This window comes from Lagopus leucura, unplaced genomic scaffold, assembly GCF_019238085.1.
Source record: "Lagopus leucura isolate 7727_CA_CO unplaced genomic scaffold, USGS_WTPT01 Super-Scaffold_100014, whole genome shotgun sequence".
In the NCBI taxonomy this organism is placed as follows: Eukaryota; Metazoa; Chordata; class Aves; order Galliformes; family Phasianidae; genus Lagopus; species Lagopus leucura.
This window is the reverse complement of record NW_024962268.1, coordinates 13,421,636-13,437,731: the sequence shown is the minus strand read 5'-3', so window position 1 is coordinate 13,437,731 and position 16,096 is coordinate 13,421,636. Positions and strand designations below refer to the sequence as shown.

The 16,096-nt window shown below is 35.6% G+C and overlaps 1 protein-coding gene across 1 annotated transcript; it reads left to right on the top strand.

Moving 5' to 3' along the window:
- Nucleotides 1–980: 980 nt before the first annotated feature.
- Nucleotides 981–16,080, top strand: CCDC152 (coiled-coil domain containing 152). Its single transcript, XM_042875521.1, has 8 exons — nucleotides 981–1,061; nucleotides 3,519–3,624; nucleotides 11,122–11,190; nucleotides 12,338–12,402; nucleotides 13,410–13,512; nucleotides 14,286–14,413; nucleotides 15,339–15,455; nucleotides 15,958–16,080. Exons 1-8 carry the CDS (start codon nucleotides 999–1,001, stop codon nucleotides 16,078–16,080), a joined length of 774 nt encoding a protein of 257 aa, XP_042731455.1. The 5' UTR covers nucleotides 981–998.
- The last annotated feature ends 16 nt before the right edge of the window (nucleotides 16,081–16,096 follow it).

Sequence of the window (16,096 nt, the reverse complement as noted above, 5' to 3'; positions counted from 1 at the left end):
CAGTTGATCGTTTACATGTATATTTCAGCATAACTTCATTATAAGTACATGGATGTCGAAATGTCTTCAGATTCTGGGTAGCACACACTTTCTGTCTTCCGGATCAGCTCCCTCATTTCATCTTTACTTTACTCCATGTAACAAAGACAGTTTATACATTCCTATGCAGAACTGATGATTTGGTCCAGAATATATGCTTTATCTGCATTGGAATTATTATTTGATGAAGCCCGATGTTCTAAGACACTTGAAATATTTTTATAAACATTCCTATCTTTTCTTTCAGATCCATCTTGCAATTGCATGTTGAAGATTCTGTAAGTAGAACTCCCAGTATAAACAGGAATTGTGCTACTAATCTGAAATTATATGGGTGTGCTTCAAAATATTGATCTTTACTAGCATGGTGAGGTTTATGTTCAGCAGTGTCTCATCTCTGATACTAGTATGGATTGTTTATAAGAAAATATGTATGTAGCTTTAAGTCTGAATAAAGTATTAGAGCACGTAGACAGTTAAAAGATGGATATTCTGTATTAATATGTACCTTCTAAAAGCTCCTTTATTTATAAAATATGTTTTAAGTTAATTAAACCTAACAGAGATTCACTCTTTTCCTCTAAAAGATGCACAGTGGAAAACGAGCATTTCGAATCCATTCAACTTCTTGTTTTTAAAAGTGAGGATAGGAAAGCCAATATGGCTATGGAAATGTGTTCAGATTTATTTTTTTAATTGCAACAATTTATTACATCATCTAACAGTTTGATAGATTGGCTTTGGTCTTTCTGACATTAATTTTATCTCTTAAAAATATTAGGGTTTAGGTTGGCTGAAGTTCAGATTAATAGGCAAAAATAGTTATAATTTTTTCAAAAGTGTGAAGTGCTCTGCTTATATTTGTGGATAAGAAATCTTCTGAAAATTAATAGATCTATTTTACATATATATGCAATTGTCACTGGATGAAATGTTCCAGAAATAAATGAATCACAGCCATGAAGAAAATCAATGTGGTGAATCTTGATAAACTTTTGGATAACTTCTCAGAGATAGAAAAGGTAAGTGAAAAAAAGCCTTAAAAGAGAGTTGAAATTGCTATCCATAAATATTTTTTTTATATTGTGGGAAGCATTTCAATTATTGCCAGCTAATTCTGATTAATACACCTTGTAATACCAATGCTGTTTCAAAGCTTTCTGTAATGGCTTTATCTCATAGTGATACTAGTGATTTAAGAGAACCATGGAATCATGCAGTTTCCTGTGTTGGAAGGGTCCCACCAGTATCAACAAGTCTAGCTCCTTCATAACACACAGATGTATGTGGCTTCATACAGAAATACCCAAATGTTTAAATCCTATGTTCTGCCCTGGTGCAGACCGTTTCCTAAGGCCTCAACCCTCACCCGCACAGCTCCACGCCGTTCCCTCGGGCCCTGTGGCTGTCACACAGAGCAGAGCTCAGCGCTGCCCTCCAATCCCAGAGAGGAGCTGCAGCCACCACTAGGCCTCCCCTTGACTCCTCTGTTCTGGGCCCAGCACACCAAGGGACTTTAGCAGTGCCTCACACACTGTACCCTCTGGAATCTCCTCCACCTTCATAGATCTCATTTGAATGCTAATATTTCTATTTCCTTCTCAAACTGTGGTGCCCAACCTGTACCCAGTGCTCAAGGTGAGGCTGCACAGCTCAGAGCAGAGCAGGACAGTCCTTCCTTCACCCACCTGGCACTGCAGGGCCTGAGGCACCCCAGGGTGCTCTGATCTCTTTGGGCAGCCAGGGCACACTGCTGACTCAGAGTCTATTCACCATCAGACAAAATGTCCAGAGCCTTTTTGGCAGAACTGCTCTGCTGCCTCTGGATACCCCAGGTCTGTACGTACAGCCAGGGATGCTCTGTCCCAGCTGCAGAACCTAGCACTTGTTCATGTTGAATTTCATATGACCGGTGATTGCTCAGCCTTCCAACCTGTCACAGTTTCTATGCAAGATGTGTGAAGTCTGAGAAGCATTTGTTTCTGTGCTAGAATTTTAATGGTGCTGAAGAAAATTTTTCTCAAGAAAAGATTGGAATATCTCTTTCTAACAGACACTTCTACTGTTAATAGCAGTATTACAAAGCTCTGCTGGACTTTTGCTTCAGAAATTGTTCCTTGTTCTAGAAATTGTTATTAGTATAGAATGAAAGTCTGTTTGTTCTTTTTTTTTTTTTTTTTCCCCCATATATATGCACTGAACTCTTTATATAATTTCTTAAAGACTGATCCACTGAGGAAAGTTGGTACTGGATTCCTTGTTAAGAAATTACCTTTTTGGTAGTTGATCCCATTCAGTAAATCCACACTAGAGGTAATAGAGAAGCAGTGTCTAAAATAAACATAGTGTTTCTCATGAAACATATGTACATATATATAAAAAATAACAATTTTTATTCATAAAGATTACTCATGTTGATTCCCAGTATGGCATTCACAGCTTCTTATACAAAGCAATAAAAAGAACTTTGTGAGGATCAGCCTCAACCATACACTGTAGAATTCAGAAGGATACAGATCATTGCTACTTCCTAGTTCTGCAGGGTAATCTGTCAAATGCATAGGCTTTCAAGTCTGACACATAAACTGCATGAAGGTCAACAAGGCCAAGTGCAAGGTTCTGATTTTGACCAAACTGGGTGAGAAACTGACTGGGAGAAATCATGCTGAGAAGAACTCAGGGGTGAAAAGCTAATTGTAAGCCAGCAGTATGCACTTGCAATCCAGAAAGCCAATTGTATCCTGGGCTTCATCAGGAAAGGTGATTGTACCCCTTTTCTCTGCCTTCATGAGGCCCTAACTGCAGTATTCTGTGCAGTCTTGGTGATCTCAGCATAAGAAAGATGTGGATCTGTTGGAGCATGTCCAGAGGAGGCCATGAAGATAGTCATAGGTCTGGAGCATCTCTCCTATGAAAACTGGCTGAAAAAGCTGGACTTGTTCAGTCAGAAGAAGAGAATGTTCTGGGGAGGCCTCATTATAATCTTCCAATATATAAAACAGGCTTATAAGAAAGATGGAGAGGCCTTTTACCAGGCTCTGTAGTGACAAGACAAGGGGAACAGTTCTAAACTATTTTAAACTTGAAGAGGTTAGAATTAAATCTGATAGAAGAAAGAAATTTTTCAGAATAGGAGTCATAAGATGCAGGAATTCTTAGTTGTCCTAAGAATTTGTGGATGCTCGGCTATTGGAAGTGGCACATCGGCCAAGTAAGGTTGCACAGAGTTTTGAAACAGGAGAAGATGTCCCTGCTCATAGCAGGGAAGTTGGACTGGGGAACTTCAAAGATCCATTCCAAACCCAGAACATTCTACAATTCATCTTTTCTATGATAGAATTTCCAGGAAGTCAAATAATATAAGCTTGTGACTGCGATACTGTTAAATGTTACTTTTATATAAATATAAAACACAAGATATAAAACTTAAATCAAAAGCTATTAATATAAAATGTTTTTTTTTTTTACCCACCTCCTAGAAAATTTCAGAAATTAATGAAGCAAACAAACTATCAGCTCTTCAGCTGGAAAAATCGAATAGGTTGTTAACATTAAGCCAATCAAGGGAGGAATCAGTAAAAGAAGGTAAGGTCTTGGCTTTTTGCTAAAAAAGAAAAAAAGAAAAAAAAAAACAAAACAAAACATAAAAGAATGCTCTTTGCTTGTAGTCAGGAAGTTCTGAGACTTCTATTGACTTCTATAGAGACCTCTAAAAACACTTCTATTGTTTTTAGTCACATAAAGCAGTAAGGATGTTAGATACTGTGTTAAATGTAGTGATGCTTATTTCATGGCATGTAATGGAATCTACCCTTCTACCAGCCTATCCTCTAAGGAGGTGGATATAACAGAAAGAGATCAAATCTTTAAGACAGAGCTTTCTCTTCTGGAACACACTGACTATGCCTGAAAATAGCTTTGTTCTTTGTTCTTTCAGTGGCACCCACGATAATCTTCTCTATAGCTTTTTTAGGGACTGAGGTTAGACTGACAGGTCTGTAGTTTTCAGTGTCTTCTTTCATGCTGTTCTGGTAGAAGTGCATAACATTGGCTAGCTTATAGATAACAGCAACCTCCCTGGAATTCTGAAGTCTTAAATACAAAGACAGTAGTGCTCGTTCAGGTATCCCCTATTTGTGGTTTTTGAAGATGAGAGATTGCATTGTGGCAGTATCTTTTTCTGCATCTTTACTCTTTCCTGAAGTATCTTCTACTGAGCATTATGATACGGGACAGCAAACTGAGAGGAACTCTGGCTTAACGCATTAGAAACATTTGTTTCTCTATTGAGCACAAAAGACAATGAAGGACAGTGATTCAGAAACAGAGCAAGATGCTTCACTATTGATAAAAACAAAGAGGAGGTTTTTTATATGAAATAGATTTTAAAGACAAAAAGAAAAATGTTGACAAAAAGAAGAAATTATTGTTATCATAAAACCCATGGGATAAAAGATAATGAATATGAAAGAGACAATGCAGTAAGTCAGAGCAGCTGGGACACCATAAGCAGAACAGACTGAAAACAGATGGAAGTCAGAAGTGAGCTTTGGGTTATGTGAATTGCCTCACTTCAATGAGATAAGAGTGAAATGACTTGAGGAGATAGTTATGCTGACAAAACTGGGAAGAACAATCTCTGCTGTTTTGAAATACATGATGAAAAAAAAATGTGGATTGCAGAAATCCAAGTAAAAATGCCAGAGTAATCAGCATGAAATATGAAATTAAGTTCAGCAGCAGCAGGAAAAAATTAAAAATAAAAAAATTTAAAAAAAAAATCTCAGTAATATTCAAGATGCAGTAATTTACAAATTATTAAGGACAGGAGGCAAAATTTTTGGAAGCTGATAATTGTGGTCTGAGATTAAGAGAGACTGCCAACATGTTAGCAGCAGTAAAGGACAAAGTAAAAAGAGGTAACTTGAAACATAGTAAGATTTCCAAGAGGTGTCTGTGAAGTCTGTTTGGTAATGAGATAAATATGAGATACCAAGGGCATAGAATCTACTTAGAAAATAAGCTGATTAATGTGGCTACATTCCCTAAGCTTAAAATGTGTACCAGTAGAATACTCCAATAGAATTCTAGCAGACCACAAAATTCAAAGTGTTTATGTAAGTAACATTTTTGAATGACATTCATTAGAGGTAATCAAACAGTATTTTCTCAAACCATTTTGTTCAGTGCATTGCCATAATCCGCAGTGGATGTTGTCAGAGAAATTTTCAGGTAAACATGAGTTACTATTTGCTGAGCGTCAGCAGTAATTATAATGTTAAAAATACTTTTAAAGGACATTATAGGTTATTAGGTAATTATAAATTACAGTAATTATAAAATATTTTCAAAGCATTTTGCCTTTTACTTTTAAAATTGATAAGGCAGACTTAGTAAATTTAATAAAATTACTAGTTAAAGTTATAACACACAGTACTTTCAGACTCAGAGCACTGGAAGTGTTGTGTCAGGTAGTTTTGGTCGTTGTATCAGTGCTTGATAGTCAAAGAAGAGTGTCACTGAAAAACACTTTTCACTTCTCACGGGGACATAGAGGAGTCCTGCATGGAACTGGAGAAGACGTTTGGGAACAACGTATCATTGATTCTTCTACTCTTGTTCTGGCAAGAGTTATCCGAACAGACTATACATGTGAGAATGGCTTTTACATAATGATAGGGCCAACTGCGGCTTGGAAAAGAGATTTCTTCTAGGCTCATGCCCCAGGCCACTTCCCAAAATGCAGCTCAGTCACATTTCCCGAGGGTATCAGTAGAACTGATCCAAAAGCAACTGAAATTTCTGCATCTGAACGGCAGCGTCAAATTTTTAATGAACAGTGTCAAGATGCATTCTTAATGTGTGCAGGTTCTCACGTCGAACAAGATTCTAAAGTTCTCCTTGTTGCAAAATTAACACAAGAGCAAGTGAGTTTATAGGATAGATAAACAACTGAGCCTTAGCAGCAGACCACAAGGCGATTCACAGAACAGCTAAGGAAAAACATAAGAGACCACATGCTGGTGAATGGTTCACATATGATTCCAAATAAACATGCTGCTTTCAGCAATGGGGAAGAGAGCAAAGGCAGTGTGGAAGGTAAGGCTGCTGTTCCACTTACCCTGAAGGACTTTTGGCTGCTGGGGGTGGAGGAAGTGGAATTTTATTCTGGCTGAAAAACCCTATATTATTATGAGAAACTGAAATGAGAATAGCACTTAGCACCCCAAGAAAATTCCAAAAAATGTAAGTGAGAACCTGAGAGCTTATTGACGTGCTTGATTGCCAGAAGTCTTTTGCAACTGTGCAAGATAAATGAAGAGTGGGATTTCTGAGGGATACGAAAAGGAAGGAAGAAAATTTGTAAAATTCAGTGGGGAGAGGAGTGTGAAACTCTTTAACCAAACATAACAGAAAAAGATGGGCAACATGGCAACTGTATACATGTTCTGAAAGATAATAAATGAGCTTTGTATTGTTTTAATATTTTCTTTACTGAAGGTGAGATTCAGGTCCACAGTTTTTGTTTAGTGTAAATCACTGTGATCAACTTGAGATGGACAAGTCTGGTATTCTTGTTTTCTGCTCCTAAATGTTTTCTATACTGACTAAGTGGACAATTGTGGTGCAGACTGCAGTTTTGAATAAAATCTAGTGTAGTTTTTGAAAGAAAGCAATTGCATTATTTCCACTGAAAACTGAAGGTGGATCTAATGAGTGGTTTTGTTTTTGTTTGACCAATAATTACTTGACTTTCTTCAAATATTTCTTGCAGCAAGAATATATTGCAGCCCTGGATTTTGCATCCAAGTAACTAAGATGAGACTGGTATATTGAATGATACAATTCCATATGGCATCTCCAGTACTATGTATTTGTTGGCTAGTGTTTTGAACTTGTTGAAGAAAGAGAAAATCAAATATTTTCTGTTATATGTGTGGATGGAAGGATCTGCAATGAATTGTGAATACTAGATGTGGGATAATATTGATTGGCTGTTCAGTCTTTCTGTGTGTAGGGTGTATTCTTTACAGAGAAGGAGCCACACTAATGCCAATCCACAAAACTGTGACCATTTACCAAAACTGTGCTTTCTCTTCCTTAACGTAGGCAAGCAAAACTGTGAGCTGAGTACTTTTTCCTGGTCAAAACTGTACTTTAACATGAGAAAAATGCTAATATATATATATATTTTAAGATAATAAAGATAAGGAAATATTCTTGGGATTGGACAAAAAAAAGCAGTTTACATCTAAATACCTGTGGTTCATTGTAAGACTATCTGCTGTCAAACTGTTTACCCAAATGCATAGATGTATTTACAACGTGTGCATGACTTTCTAAAATATATAGCCTACTTTTCCAAAGGAATGAAAAATTTTAACAGAACCTGTCAGTATAAATAGACATAGTGACCTAAAGCTTCAAATTTTGCACAGGATTATTCCACAAATGCTGTTGATATGATGTACTGCACGGTGTAGGAGCTGACAGTCACTGCTCCTATGCCCTTAGCGCTCCCCCTGCTGCTTTTTTAGAAGAATGGAACAAGGGAATGACGGCTGGCACACAGCTGTGTGAAAGGCAGACTTGAAGGAGGAATAGGTTAAAGTTCAAAAAGTTTGAGTAGAAAACCAAATATTGGAATCATAATTCACCATCGTGACTTCAGAATTTGTTTATGTAGACTTCAATTACAGGATCTACTGTTTTCAACAAACTTTCATCTTACAAAAAGCAGTGTTATTTAGCATACTTTATCTGTTGCAGGTATTAAAAGCCATTTCAGAAATGAAGTGGTACTATGAAAACAGAACGAAAAGGTTTAAGAGGAAGTAACCTTAGTTTTGGTGTCCCCAGTATTCCCTGTCTGAATGTTTTGTAGCTTAACTGTTAGAATTACAAGGAGCAGAAGCAATGTGAAAAGTTTTTAATGAGAACAAAATGTTCTGTTATAGGTAGCCCATATGGTCTTCAAATACAAAAAATAAAATTATAGAATATAAATATGTAGGATAGCAACAAGCTGCATGTGTATGCACACACAGAACTATTCTGTGTTGGTCTTATTAAAAACATTTTTGGCAAAAATGTTGTTAGTGAAGAAGTAAACCAAACCTTAATTACATAAAATTGCTGGTGTTTTGATGCAGAAAGTTTCATTACTGCCAAGAATATGATGGCATCCTTATTTGGTGGCTAGAAAAAAAAATAATAAAATTGTACTGCTTGTTAAATTTGAGTTTAGTCTGTAATCAAGATAAAAGCTAAAAATAAGCAGTAATAGTATAATAGTAAGCTGTTATCTGCACAGCCATTAAGAAGATTTAGGTTTATGTTTAATCAAGGTAGTTATTTGAGACACATTTGTAAACAAAATAAAAAGAACTGCAAAGCATGTTTAAATGGTATGGATCTTTGAAGTCTTTCGTGTTACAAATTTTGCAGTTTTTGCATTCAGACATGTGACAGAAATTATTTCAGATGTGGATTACAATGAAGTATCAGTATCCAAAACATCCAAATTTAGATGCTTACCTTAAAACATAGGAAGTCTAATTTGTCAGTGTACCATACCTGTTTCTTTTTTTTTTTTTTCACTTATTTACAGTTATACAAATAATTTTCATTTATATGTAGATACACATTTTCAATACCTGGAAGCTTGAATCTCAGAGTGGGTATGTGTAAAATGAGGAGCACGTCTTCTTTCTACATGCATGCAGAGTTGCGCTCTCATGGATGTGCACACTGTTTGCAGTATGTCCTGTGACACAGAAAAAAGCCAGTGGCATACTAAAGCTGCCTCCTGACCTGGAAAGAGGCCTGCAGGCATGATAAGCTGCTGACCATATTGACTTAACTGGATAACAGTGCCACAGACAACTTTAGGATTAGAATCTGCTGATCAGAAGCATCTTATCTCATTCAAAAGAAAATTCTCACTTTCTATAACTAACAAGATCGCGGAGGTGTTTTATTTCCAAATCATGATACCATTCCTTGTTCTCTTCACCTTCTTGTTCTGGGGAGAAGCTGTATGCCTACACGTGTATTCAAGACCAACTATGATAATGAGCATCATAATTCAAATACAATAGAATTAAGAAAGTTTGAATTGAATGGTTGAACTTGAATGGTTGAATTGGTGTTCTTAAAGCATGCTTTCTTATGTCCTGCCTTTAGCTTGTCTTGAGTTTCCTGTTCATCCACCTTTCTTTGTTGCACAGTGTGATTGTCGTCTTACCACCTCTGTTCCTTTTCAATTGGCGTCTGGCACTTCTCTTCATTGTTGACTGCTGCATGACTCACAGTTCTGTCATCTACCTCGAAAGTAGTGCCTAGCTCTGCTGTGTTTTGCCCCTCCCATCTACATCTCAATTTCTTCCACATCTACCTTTGCAGTCTCAGGCTTTTTCTTCATGATACTGAAGCACCTCTCACTACCACCACATCTAACGGGTGAAGAGATTGACATCAGCTGTTATTACAGAGCAGCAGTTAGCTCCTGATACAGTGGCAGAAGTTTTTTTCAGTTTTGGGGCTATTTGTCCAAGTCCTGAAAAATTAGCAGCAAGTAGTGAAAGATCTCCAGGGAGCACGTACAAACTGGGATCTTCTGAAGTCAAGCATTTGACTGAATTTGAAATTGACAGGTTTTCAGAGTGGAGGTCAAACAAATATTTGATAAAAAGTAGATGTCTCCATTAACAGCTTAAAAGTACCTGTAATGAAGTACGAGTATTTTAGCAATAATGGTCATTCGTGTAATAAGAGGGCAAACGCATGAAAACAAATGTCAGTTGACATTTTAAGAAAGAACCATTTTTCACAGCCTGTAAGATATTTTCTTCGTGTTCATTTTATTACCCTTGGATGTGCAATTCAGCTACTATAAGCTTATTCTGAAGTATGTTTACTTTCAGTTTGCATGTCTTGCAATACTTTATGGCAATTTATAACCCTTACTCTGTGTAAAGCTTACATATTTAGCAGCCTTGAAATTAGTATTTAGCCAGATTCTGCAAGACATCCAAATAATATTGACCTAGCTAATACTAAGAAAACATTTAATGACATTTAATAAACATTAAGTAATAAAACATTTAGGACCTGGAAGGACAGATATTTTCAGTAAGTTTTTAGGAGTAAAATCTTGCAGCAGAAAACGTTCATTTAGTATGGAAAAAAAAATATTTTGGCTTCTATACTTCCATTATTAAAATATTTATTTGCTGATAGTATTGTAAAGAAAAATTATTCAGTCCTCTCTTCTTTCCTTTACAGATTGCAGAGTTTAATGGAGATTATCACAGTGCTTGCTCCCCACTCTGGAAACTCGTACTTGAATCCAATGACCTAAGGCTTGCAATCATTTTTTAACTCCTCTCCTATGAAGTGTTCACTGATTTTTCCAAAATAAACTGTAATTCCTATATATACCAAATGTTTGCTTAGCTACTAACAGCAGGCTTTCCTCTTTCATGATATTATTTATGCTGAAATCCACCAGAAAACCAGAGACTTGGTATAATAACATCGCTAACTAAGTAGAATCTCAAGTATGAGGTAATTTAGGTAGTTGTTACCAAAAAGCCCAACCTAAGAACAAAACTGTGTGTAGATTCTTTTCTTTTTCTGAATTCTTGATCTACTGTTAGAAGGCTGTGAATCTTCAGGCGGACTTATACAGTGCAAGTGAAGTTTAGATATATATGGTCAGTAAAGACTTACTACATCTTCTTGCAAAAGATGTCCTTTTCTGAAGTTGTGTGATGAACTAAATAAGGTTAACTCCCAGGGAGAAAGAGATTTCCAGTTCTTAAAGACTATCAATCACCTTTACAGTAAGCAAAGCATTATATTTTTCCCACTATCCCCAAAAAACAAGTTGAACATTCTTGAAAGACAATAAGGAAGAATTATGCTTGCAATTCTATTACTCAGAAATGTATATTATTTTTAGGCGTTTTTATTATGTTATGAAAACACTGTTTAAATGTGAAGCCCATTATTTTTTTTCAATTGCCATATTAAAGTGGTGAAGAAAATGTTTTCAAACAGTGGATTTTTCACTTCTAGAATGTACTGCTCTACGGAATGTGATAAAGGGTCTTACACAAACTCTTGAAAACCAGTGTAACATAAAAGGTAAAAGAAAAATGTCCTTACGTGTACTGTGCAGTAATATTGTATGAACAGGATTTTTAATTTTTTCTTTCTGTTCACTGTGTTTTTTAGAGAGAAGCTCACTAGCATCCAGACAGAAATGAAACAAAGTATATCTAAAATCAATCCTGTACAGATTTTGGTGGTCTCTGTTCTCAGTAAATGTCTATTACTGTTACTCTGCCTAGAATCCACTCATTACGGAATTCTGGTCCTAGAGAGATTTTTAGTTAGTAGTGAGATATAAAATCTATTTCAGCATAGCAAAGGAAACAAGAAAAAGTGGGAAAGTATTACTCAATCACTGAACTGTATTTTCTTAAAGCATTTATTCACAGTCTTTGCTAAAGTGCTTTGTGAAACTGGAGTCTTAATCCTCATCTCAGGGAGGCTGAAATTTGGCTGTTGTCCATAAATTCTTGATAATTGCTTGTTGTTATTTTAATTAAAAAGTAAAAGTACTTAATTTTTATACATAACATATAACAACATATTTTTATAGTGCAGACTAGTTATATTTAACTATATATACCCTTTCTGCATTCCAGGTACCTTAGCATAAGAGTTAATAAAACTCTAAAAATTGGAAGTAAATAGCTGTTTTTAATAATCAGAATGAATTTTGCTAATCAAGAAAGCACTATCTGCTTTCCTAAATTCCTTATGAGACACTGCTTTACAATTTGTATGTTTGCTACCACTATAAACAAGCTGTAAAGGAGCTCATACAAATTGAGTAAGCTCTGGTTTTGAGAAACAAGTACTTAAAAAGTTACATCTCTTAACTTGAAAGTATTATTGATATGATAATAATCTTTCATTTTTTGAGCACGTCAACTTTGTATCTAGGTTTTCTTGAATGCAGAGGTAAACAATTGCTAAAGATTGCTTAATGCAGTTCAGTGTAAGTAATACCATATATATATTACAACTATACAATGAATTTTCTTCTTCAAATAAGTTGTACAGACATTGTGTATCTCTGTAAGTTAAGATTATCACATCCAGAAAATGTCAGGTCTCTCTAGAGTCCAGACAACTAAAAAAAAAAAAGTGAATAATTTTCTTTCATGCTTTCATGTGTCAACATTTACCTTTTAGTGTAGTGTTCTTTCCTGTTGTTTTTTAGATGAAAATGACAGACTGAAGGCAAACATTCATGTCTTGGAAGATAAATTAAGGGCTTCTGAACAGGTTTGTCAGAATGATCATTCTTTAATAGGAGGAAAAATAACAGTCACGTATCTGTTGAAGCAGTTCTTATACCTTTTTACTCTTGAGTTTGCTACCAATCACGTTGGTATTTCACTTTTCCTAAAGTTCATCCTGTGTAAAAAGAGAAAAGTTGTTCTAATGACAGCCTGAGAGAGTTTTACAGGAACTAAAAGGCCAAAACTACACAGTGCTGAGAACTCTGGCTCAACCTGAGATATGCTCATTTCTTACCAATATTTAGTTTTAAAATCTACTTTTTACACATAATTTTTTAATAGTCAAGACTGCCTTTGTAATGCATCTGAGCATTGCTCTAGTTCGTGTCTATCTACAACAGAAGGTTCTGATGACATCTTGGGAGTAAGCACCTCTGCACTGGCAGTTAGAGCAAATTACTTGATAATTCTGGAGTATTTCTCATTGATGTAAATTTAAAATAAGTATGCTCAAAGTACTAACTTGAGTGTCTGGGCCACTAGCTTTAATACCACTGATGTTTCCACTGCTGCCAGCGTAAAGTTGTGGAATTCTTGGTATAAGCAATATTAGCAATCTGAGATACTTTACATACAATTTCTTGTTGCACAATTCTACAACCAGAAATTTATACAAGAAAGACTGTAGCTATTTAACCAACTGCAGAATCATACCAAATATTGCACTGAGGAAAAGCATACTACCTCTTCATTTGCCCCTTCTCCTAATACAAGCAGTTTATAATTTTATTTTAACACATAGATGAAATCTGCTGCATCTTTTATGTGTAGATTTTCATTGGGTTGGGATTTTCATTGGGTTTCATTTTCATTGTAAGATGTAGCTGGACATTTTAGTGTTGAACAGGTGCAACTTAAAACAACCACAGAATTATAGAATTATGAAGAACTGAATCCTTACGTATATTTTGACATGAACAATGTGCTTTGCAGAAGGCTTTCTAAGCACAGACACCTGAAGGTTTTCACGAAGAATTTATATGTTCACAGGAATATAAAGAGCAGATTGAGAAACTCACAATTGAAATTCAAAACAAAGAGGAAGACCACAAATTAGAAATAGCACAGTTGAACTGCAACATGAGAAAAAAAAGTAAGTTTTCTGAAGCCTGAATGTTATACAGCTGGATACCATGTCCTAGTCTGTAAGAGCTGCACTTCATTAGCATAAATGCAAAAAATAGTTCCACTTCTTCAGGGAAACACGACTGGAAAACAGTTTTTACTTAGAGCCCAGGTGTAGTACTGACAGAACAAACATGAAAGCTAGAAGTGGCTATTATCAAAACGAGTTTTATCTTAACTAAATAGACAATGGCAGTGAGGTATTATTGCAGCAACACTGGATGAGCAGAAGTTCCAAATCAAGTATAACAGAAACTGGGAGCTCATACATAAAAATCTGAAGGAGTTAAATTTTGGGTTGAGTACTAACTGAAGAAATGCTTTGAACTTGCTGAAAATTTATTTAGGTAGGCTCCTAGGATGGTATTTCAGCCATACCTGAGAAGAGCAGGACTTGGTGCGAATAAATAACGCTGCAAAAGGAAACACTTGATTGTAGTATGGATTACATTTCATCACTGTCAGAGGTTTAAGAAGTAGGATTTTTTTAGTGATTCACATAGCTGTACAAAAGCAAAATGAAGTCTCTGTAGAACGTGATGCTGCTTTAATGAAGCTCAATCTCACTATGGTTCCAGATAGATGGATAGATATTCGTGTTTGACAGAAATGGTTCCAACCTGTTGCTGAAGAAATCTCTGCTATCTGGGAAATGCTCTGTTTTTGTCTTATTTTGTTTTTCCTTTTAATCATATTATGTAATTAATTTAATCAATGTATTTGGTGTTACTGTGATATTAGCTGAAGCAAAAGAGATGGAGTATAAGGAACAGATAGAGAAAAAGGAACTGGAAATATTAGAGCTAGCTAGACAGCTGAAAACTCAAGATGAAGAGAAGCAGAATGAAATAATTAAACTGCAGATAGAGGTATGTTTTCTGCTGAATTAAAGCTCAGTTAGGCATTGAGGAAACTTAGAAGACTAGTGAAAAATGCTGTAATTAGTGCATAACAATATGGTGGAGCCTAAGACTGTTAAAAACTGATCTTTAGAAGGGTCAGTGGCATTGCTCTCTCTTTCACTGTGGGATTTAAGTAGCTTCTGCTCAGAAATCTACACTTCTATCTACTGTATATGGAGGCTGAGCTTTGTAGTCTTCCTTTAATTTATTTTGAAAGTGTTGGTAATTTTTGACCTACAAAGAAATTAAAACAATGTTTTCTATTTATATTATTTTATAATTGTCTCTGAATGCTAGAAGATTTTCATTTTTTAGTATTTCCTTTCTATAAACTTCTGAGAGCTTTCAGACATGGAATTCAACACACATGTCACAGCTCAGTCCTCACTACAGAAAAGTGAAGGAAATAGTTCAAATCTTTCCCATACTCAGTAACACACAAGCTGTTCCGTAACAGAAACAGGGTGTTTGGGCTGAGATATCTGTAATATGTGAGGGGAGGCTTAAGAGGCTTTTAGCATCCTTTCCATTTCTCTTCCTGCATACATGAGACTGTGCTGCCAAAGTACTTTCAACTTTTCATTTTCATAGTGTTCTTTTTATCTACTATTTCAGCAATACTTATGTGTAATGTAGTGGTATCAGAATATTTGTTCTATTTTCTTTTTCTAATATTTTGAAACATTATTAAGAAATATAATCTGTAACTATCTTCATTTCTGATAAATTTCATTGTCCTATGACTAAACACTAGGTAATCGTGCAACAACTTTCAGATACAACATCCATTAAAGAAAAGAAAAAAAAGAAACTTCTGCTTGAATTGTTTAACATACATTTTTTTTCCCCTCTTACCGTATTGCTAATATTTTCTCTTCCCTGTTTCTTTCAGTTCAACGCTAAATTGGCAAGAGTTCAGAACAAAACAACAAAATCATATTCAGATGCTTCTGTTCTGCCACAAAGTATCTATCGAAGGGTACGTGCTCCAATAACTCATAATACTCAAGTATTGTTACAGCCCATTCTAAATGGCAGGGTTTTTTTGCTGTTAGTGTTTCATTTGCAAGAAAAACTTTATTTGGGAAAAGAAGTTCTGTAACCTACAGGATCTAGTCAATTTGTCCCTTCAACACTTCTCCCCCACCTCCAGATTACCTATTCCGTGTCCTTTTGCAGTTGGTACTGATACTGTCCAGTTTAACACCTTTGACATGAATAACAGCACAAGACCACATGTGAAGTAGTTTTAGTACAGAATTGTTAACTTTGAAATTTGAGATAGAAATAACATTGATGACAAATTTTGCATGCATCAGTAGCTTTGCGGACTGGGGACTTCGTAATGTCACAGGAAAAGGATTGGAGGGGATATCATTTCTTTTAACACTGTGATAAAAGATACCAAGAAAAAAAACATTCTTATTAAAATATTGCTTGTTAGCAATAGCATATTGTATTGGTGCATAATCCCACCTGATAATTATGAATTTTTACTTGCATTTTTACAGAAACTACAGCACCTGCAGGAGGAGAAAAACAAAGAAATTGAGATCCTCCGAAACACCATACGGGACTTAGAGCAACGTCTTAACAAAGGCCAAGATTTGCACTTGAAACGGAGGCGGTTTTGAGTAAATAGCATGAAGC

Bases quoted from the DNA above. Each gene is read 5' to 3' on its own strand.
- CCDC152 (XM_042875521.1), top strand. From the start codon at position 999: ATGAAGAAAATCAATGTGGTGAATCTTGATAAACTTTTGGATAACTTC. The intron at 11,191-12,337 runs GTAAAAGAAAAA...GTTGTTTTTTAG, and splicing joins AAACCAGTGTAACATAAAAG to ATGAAAATGACAGACTGAAG. The intron at 15,456-15,957 runs GTATTGTTACAG...GCATTTTTACAG, and splicing joins CAATAACTCATAATACTCAA to AAACTACAGCACCTGCAGGA.